This window comes from Trypanosoma conorhini, assembly GCF_003719485.1.
Source record: "Trypanosoma conorhini strain 025E chromosome Unknown Tco_14.4_contig_00814, whole genome shotgun sequence".
In the NCBI taxonomy this organism is placed as follows: Eukaryota; Euglenozoa; class Kinetoplastea; order Trypanosomatida; family Trypanosomatidae; genus Trypanosoma; species Trypanosoma conorhini.
Window position 1 is genome coordinate 1 of NW_021704904.1, and position 6,842 is coordinate 6,842.

Below are 6,842 nucleotides of genomic sequence, written 5' to 3' on the forward strand. Positions count from 1 at the left end.
GCCTCCGGAAGTTTACACGCGCCGCCCACACGCCCGCAATAAAAAAAAAAGAACAAAAAACGCCCACACACGCGCAAAGTACACCGGCTCTCGGGGGGGGCGGCGGCGGCGGCGGCGGCGGCGGCTGCCCACACCGCGGCGGGCACCACCCGGGAGGCGCCGAGACGCCAAATATATAAAAAAAAAGGAAACGGAAAAACTCGCACGGTGCGGGGCCAAAGAGAGAAGGAACAAAAAAAAACGGCGGGGAAGAAAGAAGAAGAAGGAGGAGGAGGAGTAAAGCAGAGGCGAGGCAGGCAGACGCAGAGGCGTAGACTTACATACAATGCATTACACACATACGTGTGTGTATATACACATATATAATATATACATGCACACGCGTGTGCGATGCGCCGCTGCACAGACGCAGACACAACGTCGGTTACGCGCGGAACTTTCATCGCCGCCGGCAGTCAGTCACTGCCTTCCTCCCACGTTGTCCCCCCCGCACTCCCCCTCGCCGGCCCTCCTCCACCTCTCAGTTGCCCTTGAGTTTTGTCCCTTCGTACATAAAACCATCCCCGCACTCCGCCCCTTCTTCTTCCCGCGTCACCGCAACACGCACACACAGACAGAAAAAGACATATATATATATATATATATATTTATATATATGCCCGCCCCCGCGCTGTATTCCGGGTGGCTCGACGACGGCGACGATGGAGTTATAGCAACTGGGCCTCTCCTTATTCTTTCTTTCGCTCTCTCTTTCGTTCGTCTTCTTCTTTTTTTTTCTCCGTTCTCTACTCCCTTTGCGGTTACTAATCCTCCGCGTGCGACGGCTGCGTCGCGCCGCTCTTGAGCACGTGCTGGTAGTACTCGTACTTGGGGTCGTCGGTGCAGCGCTTGAGGACGTCGATGACGGGCCCCAGGCACATCTCAAAGTGGCGGCGGTTCAGCTTCGCCGTGATGACGTGCGAGGTGGCGACGACGTCGGCGACGGTGCGGTGGTGGTTGAGGAACTCCAACTCGCCGATGTGGTCGCCCTGCGTGAACTCGCAGACGTTGGTCGGGTTCCCCTCCGCGTCGCGGCCAATCACCTCCACGGTGCCCTCCATGATAATGTACAGCCACTCCCCCTCCTCGTCGTAGTGGATGATGTAGTCGCCGGGGTTGAACTCGTCGCTGCTGAGGGCGTCGGCGAGCTGCAGCTTCTCGTAGCTGTCCAGGCCGCCGAGGAAGGGCACGTTCGTAAGGAACTGGATGTACGTCTCGCGGCGGCGAATGGCGGTGCCCATCACCATGTTGCGGTACGTGTCGCGGTCAAGGACCCAGGCGATGAGGCCGTCGGTGCAGACCTTCACGGTGGCGACCGCCGGCGTGTCGTACATCAGCTCGAGCTCCCCTACCGCCGTGCCCTCCGTCTTGAGGTACACCTTCTGCCCCTCCTTGATGACGTCGGCGTTGCCGGACTGGATGATGTAGAGCTTGTTGCACGTCGTCTGCCCCACCTCCATGATGCAGTCGTCGTACTTGAAGGTGGCGCGCTGCATCGCCCCCGCCACCGCCTTGAGGTCCTTCGTGTTGAGGAAGGAGAAGAGGACGTTGTGGGTGAGGAGCCGCACGATGAGGTTCATCTCCTCCTCGCTCTTCTCGAAGTACGGGGGCTTGAACAGCTTCGCCTTCTCCGGGTCGATCCCCTCGCTGCGGACGGTGCGGCGCCGGTTCTTGCCGCCCCCAATCGCCGTCAGGTCGGCCGGGACCTGCCGCGGCACCCAGACGGGGCCCTCGCCGAAGGCGCACTCCACCTCCGGCCCGTCCGTCGCCTGCGCCTCCCAGAGTGCGATGGTGTTCTTCTCGCACTGCTGCATGATGCGCTTGCGCAGCTCAAAGTCCACGCGGGTCTCGCTGAGCTCAATACGGCAGATGCGGTGGTTGACCTGCGCGAGGACGAGCAGCTTGCGGCCGGCGTAGTTGGAGATGGGGTTGTTGCTGATGTCGAGCGCGTTCGCGGTGGGGTGCACCTTGAACACCTCCACAATGCGGTCCACCGTGGCGTTCCCCCTAACGCTGTCCTCGCTGAGGTCCGTGTTGTACAGCTTCTGGTTCGAGCAGTTGAGGAAGCGGAACGCCGGCAGGCTCTCAATGAGGCTCAGCACGGCGAGGATGCCGCGGTTGCCGATGTAGTTGTGGCTGAGGTCAATCTCCTCGATCTCGCTGGGCGTGGGGTTGCTGCGGAAGAACTCCATCAGCGTCGTGTTCGGCTGCTTCACACCCTCCTTGCGGCAGGCCTCAAGGAAGAGGCTAAGCGTGTTTTCCTCAGACATCTTGCGCGCTCTCCCTCTCTCTCTCTCCGCTCTCTGCTCGCTGCTCTTGCGTTGGCCGCCTTCTTCTTGTTTTCTCTTTAGTGTGTGTGTTTCTTAATGTAGCTCTTCTTTCAGTGCCCGTGCAGGGACAATCTCCCTCCCTTCTCTGAAGCTCACTCTGCGTGTGTGTGTGTGTGTGTGTGTGGTTGACGGCCACGCGCCATTGCGGAGACACACGGGGCAGCAAAAGCAAATGGAGAAAAGAAGAAGGAGAAGAAGCAAAGAGATCCACTCAGTCAGCCTGCCGCACACGCGTGCAGACAAGACACACGCCCAACACACACAGAGAGAGAAGGAAGGAAAGAAAGAAAGAAAGAAACAAGCGGGGGAGCGGGGGCGAAAACACAGGCGCATGCGCAAGCGGGGCGCCGGAGGAAATTCCTCCCGCCGCCTCAGTAGTGGAAGAGAGCGGCGGTGTACGGGTGGCGCCCGTCGGCCCCACGGCACCAAAACCGCTGGTCGAAGCCGCCCGGCCGCCGCTCCCCCTCCGCCACGTCGCGCTTGAAGAGCAGCACGGAGCCAATGAACTCCGACGGCGGCGGCACGAAGCCCAGTGAGCCACCGTCGACGTCGCTGCCGCCGTCGGCGCTCTCGCTTGCCGCCGCCCTGCGGCGTGGGCAGGCCGCGGGGACCGCGATGGCGGGCGTCGTGCGGGCGTAAAAGCAGCGCTCGTCATGGAAGACGAAGAAGCGGAGGTCATCCTCGTGGATGTAGAAACCGCCCGCCATGACCCGCGCGTGGAGGCCGCTGAACGGCGCGGTGGGGGCGTCGTCGGCCGCAGCTGCCGGCTGGGCGGGGGCGCTTCGCAGCAGCGCCTCCGTCACGCGGCGCCGCCAGAAGGCCAGCAGCAGCGCCCGCCCGTGCGGGGAGAAGGGGCGCGAGATGGCCCCGCCGCGCCGGCCGCACGCCGCCTCGCAGCCGCAGAGGCGCTGGCGCAGCTCCGTCAGGCGGTAGGCGACGTCCAGCATGAAGGCGGCAAGGCCCTGCTGCTGGAACATCGGCAGCGTGACGACGCAGGCGAGGCAGTGGTCCGGGGTGTGTTTGGTGCGGGAGAAGTACCCCGCCAGGACGTCGCCGTCCCAGTCGGCCGCGTCGAAGCGGGTCGCCTCGCGCCGGAAGGCGGCCTCGTCCATCTCGCCAAGGACGTACGGCAGCGAGGCCCGCGGCAGGGTGACGACGAAGAACTCGCAGATGTCCACGTCGCACTCCAGCTCCTTGCTCTCGATAAACGCCTTGCCGAGGAGCGAGAGGCAGCGACCGTAGTGGAGCTGCTTGGCGCCGTCCACGTAATACACGCGCCGGCCGCAGACGGTGTCGTCGTAGAGCAGCGTGCCGGGCGGACGGCGGCAGCGGCAGTAGCCGCCGCGGAGGTGCTCCTGCAGGTGTCGCTGCGAGACAAACGGCGAGATGCAGCGGTGGCACACCGCGACGGAGTAGCAGAGGTGCCGCTCCGGCATCTGAATGTACTGCAGGGCGGCGAAGGGGCTCTGGAACCACGGCCGCGTCGCGTAGCAGAGGTAGAGCACCTCGCACGGCGCGTCGTCCTTCTCCATCGCCGTTCGCCACTCCCGCTGCACCGGCACCAGCGCCTCCTCCTCGATTTTGTACAAAAATATCTCGTCGTACCAGCCGTCGAAGGTGTACTTGAAGCCGCCGGCGGAGTTGAGGGCGTGCGTCCCGACGGAGAGCTCCTCCCGGCGCTCCCGCCGCGCATGCATGAGGCCGCCGGTCTTCTCCGCCGCCGCCCCGCCAACGGGGCGCTCGACGCGCAGCGTGTGGAAGTAGTAGAGCACACGGCCGGGGTCGTCCAGGTGCCGGCGCCCGCCCACCACGACGCCAACGACGGTCGCGCACGCCGCGCTCTGCTTCGCCGGCGACGCGTCCCACGTCGAGACGTCTAGGCGGCACTTTTGCCCGTCGCGCATCACAACAGCAGCAGCAGCGCGGGCCACCGTCCCTCCTCGCGCTCTCTCCCCTCCACACACACACACACACACGCAGGCAGGCCCCGAGACGGAGCGGGCGCGTCTGTCAGCACCTACGGCGGAGGCAAAGGCGGGGGGCGCGAAGGCAGTCAAACCGGGCAAACGGTATCAGTTGGCGATGGCGGCACTATCTTTTCTTCTTTGCAGCGGCACGCACAGCCAGGGAGAAGACGAGAGGGGGAGGAGGAGAGACGTGGAGGCAGTGCGCTGAGGCAAAGGGAGGGAAGCCGGTAGGGGAGGCCGGCTCGCCCTCTCCAGCGCCTTCTCGGCAGCGCCCCTGCGTGCATGCACCGATGTGTATGTTTGGCCTGAAGCCGTCAGGCGTCTAGTGAGGCGCTACGCCGTCTCCGCAAGCAGCTGCGCCACGCAGCGCGTCTGTGGGTCATCGGCGCCGTACAACCGCGTGCGTATTTCCAACGCGCTCCGCAGCAACGCCGCGGCGCGGCGCTGGTGGCCCAACTCCGCCGCGATCACCCCCTGCGAGAGCAGGGCCGAGGCGTAGAGCGGGTGCCGCGGGCCAATGTGGCGCCGCCGCGTTGCCGCCACCACCTCCATCAGCCGCAGCGCCCCCGGCAGCTTCGCCCCGCCCATCAAGCGGTACAACATCGCCACGTGCTCCATCGTGAGGGCGAGCTTCATGTCGGTCACACCGACCGCGTCCTTGTAGCGCACGCGTATCTGCATGGAGCGCATGTACGCCGTGAGGGCGTCGGTGTAGCGCCCGACGAGCTCGCAGCAGACGCCGCTGTTGTGCAGCACCTCCGCGAGCAGCAGCCGCGCCGCGCCCCCGACGTCGTCCTCCAGCCGCCGCTCCGCCGCCTGCAGAAGGTCGTATGCGCGCCCCACCGCCGCCGCCGCGTCGCCGCCCCGCAGGCGGTAGCGCTCCAGCAGAATAATCGCCCTGTTCAGCCGCGCCGTGGCGGCGCCGAGGTGGGCGGTGCCGAGGCGCTCCTCCACGAAGCAGCAGCACGTCGTGACGAGCCGCTCCGCCTCCGCAAAGTCCCCCGCGGCGCAGTAAATGTTCGAGAGGAGCAGCAGCGCATCGGCGAAGGAGGCGTCGTCGCGCGGCTCGGCGGCGTGCAGCGCCGCCTCCGCGAGCTCCCGCGCGCGCGGCAACTCGCCGGCCTCGTAGAGGGCCGCGCCCGTGCGGAGCAGCGCCACCGCGCCGGTCGCCGACATTCGCCCCGCACGCACAGCGCAACTGTGAAGCTACCGGCCGCCGAGGGGAAAAACCGCGCGGCGGCGGGGCAAACCTCCCAGCCACCCGCTCACGCACGCAGAAGAAGAAGGGAAAAAACAGTCGCGAGAAAAAAAAAAAAAGAACTTGTCTGTGGCCTGCGGCTCCGTCGTCACGGCCGCGAATGCGCAGGCAAGAGAAACACGCGCCCTACTCGAGTCCCTCCTTCTTTTTTTGACGAGCCCCACACGCGACAGCAGCAACGACCCACAAACAAAGAAGAAAAACACACGCACAGCGAAGAAAGAACGCGCCCGTCTCTTGTTTTTTTTTTGTTTTCGTTTCTCTTCCTCCTTGTTTTTTTTTTTTTTTTTCTAATTTTACTGCGTTTTTCTTTTCCTCTCGTTTTAGCTGCAGCAGCCCGTTCGCCCCGACTTTGCGCTTGGCTGGCGGCCCCCGACCACGCCGCCGTCGCGCACGATATTCTCGCTGTTCGCGGCCACCAGCTGACGGGCCACCCGCTCGAACACCTCCCGCACCCCCGCGCCGTCCTTGGCGCTCGCCTCGCCGAACATGAGGCCCATCTCCCGCGCGTACGCCGCGGCCTCCTCCGCGCTCACGCTGCGCCTGTCCGCCAGGTCGCTCTTGTTGCCCACGAGGGTGATGAACGTCTCGGGCGAGTTGGCAGCGAGCTCCCGCACCCAGTACTTCGCCCGCTCGAAGGTCTCGTAGAGCGGCAGCTCGTAGACGACGAGGGCGGCCGCGGCGCCGCGGTAGTACATGGAGGCGAGGCTCTTGTAGCGCTCCTGCCCCGCGGTGTCCCAGATGTCGAAGTTGACGGTGGCGTCGTCCACGGGGCACGAGTAGCGGAAGAAGGAGGCGCCGACGGTTGAGTTTTGGTTCTCGTTCCACTCGTCCTTCGCGAGGCGCTGCACCAGCGACGACTTCCCCACCCCGCTGTCGCCGAGCAGCACCACTTTGTACTTCTTGGCGGCGGTCGCCGCCGCGACGGACGTCATCCCTCGCCGGCCCCCGCCCCGCCGCCGCCACCACCACCACCCCTTTCGGTCCTGCTTCGCCGCCTGCTTTGCGTGGCGGCCCCCTCGCGCGCTGCACCGCCCGCCGGCTTCGCGGTATTTCTTCGCTCCCTCGCTTGCTTGCGCCCGCCGCCGCGGGTGGGCAGCAGAGGGGAGTGAGCGGAGAAAACACAACAACGAGATGAAGGAGAACAACACACACAGACACACAGACGGAAGGACAGACAAACAGACAGGCAGACCTTTAAGGAGAAAAAAACAAAAGCAAAGAGAGAGAGAGAGAGAGGAGGAGGGG

The 6,842-nt window shown here is 64.8% G+C and overlaps 4 protein-coding genes across 4 annotated transcripts, besides 11 other annotated features; all 4 read right to left on the reverse strand.

Annotated features, from left to right (window-relative positions):
* Positions 1–98: 98 nt before the first annotated feature.
* Positions 99–125: a microsatellite.
* Positions 126–218: 93 nt separating this feature from the next.
* Positions 219–307: a sequence feature (GA-rich).
* A 318-nt stretch (positions 308–625) lies between these two features.
* Positions 626–657: a microsatellite.
* A 146-nt stretch (positions 658–803) lies between these two features.
* Positions 804–2,309, reverse strand: Tco025E_08564 (regulatory subunit of protein kinase A; the record flags this gene model as incomplete). Its single annotated transcript, XM_029375410.1, has 1 exon — positions 804–2,309. One exon carries the CDS (start codon positions 2,307–2,309, stop codon positions 804–806), a length of 1,506 nt encoding a protein of 501 aa, XP_029224479.1.
* Positions 2,310–2,317: 8 nt separating this feature from the next.
* Positions 2,318–2,356: a microsatellite.
* Positions 2,357–2,467: 111 nt separating this feature from the next.
* Positions 2,468–2,493: a microsatellite.
* Positions 2,494–2,545: 52 nt separating this feature from the next.
* Positions 2,546–2,573: a microsatellite.
* A 61-nt stretch (positions 2,574–2,634) lies between these two features.
* Positions 2,635–2,670: a microsatellite.
* A 70-nt stretch (positions 2,671–2,740) lies between these two features.
* Tco025E_08565 (putative histone acetyltransferase) lies at positions 2,741–4,273 on the reverse strand (the record flags this gene model as incomplete). Its single annotated transcript, XM_029375411.1, has 1 exon — positions 2,741–4,273. The coding sequence occupies one exon, from the start codon at positions 4,271–4,273 to the stop codon at positions 2,741–2,743; it is 1,533 nt and encodes a 510-aa protein (XP_029224480.1).
* A 53-nt stretch (positions 4,274–4,326) lies between these two features.
* Positions 4,327–4,348: a microsatellite.
* Positions 4,349–4,669: 321 nt separating this feature from the next.
* Tco025E_08566 (variant surface glycoprotein 3054) lies at positions 4,670–5,512 on the reverse strand (the record flags this gene model as incomplete). The annotated part of the gene is made up of 1 exon (XM_029375412.1): positions 4,670–5,512. The coding sequence occupies one exon, from the start codon at positions 5,510–5,512 to the stop codon at positions 4,670–4,672; it is 843 nt and encodes a 280-aa protein (XP_029224481.1).
* A 319-nt stretch (positions 5,513–5,831) lies between these two features.
* Positions 5,832–5,884: a microsatellite.
* A 33-nt stretch (positions 5,885–5,917) lies between these two features.
* Positions 5,918–6,529, reverse strand: Tco025E_08567 (small Rab GTP binding protein; the record flags this gene model as incomplete). The annotated part of the gene is made up of 1 exon (XM_029375413.1): positions 5,918–6,529. One exon carries the CDS (start codon positions 6,527–6,529, stop codon positions 5,918–5,920), a length of 612 nt encoding a protein of 203 aa, XP_029224482.1.
* Positions 6,530–6,743: 214 nt separating this feature from the next.
* Positions 6,744–6,789: a microsatellite.
* Positions 6,790–6,815: 26 nt separating this feature from the next.
* Positions 6,816–6,839: a microsatellite.
* The last annotated feature ends 3 nt before the right edge of the window (positions 6,840–6,842 follow it).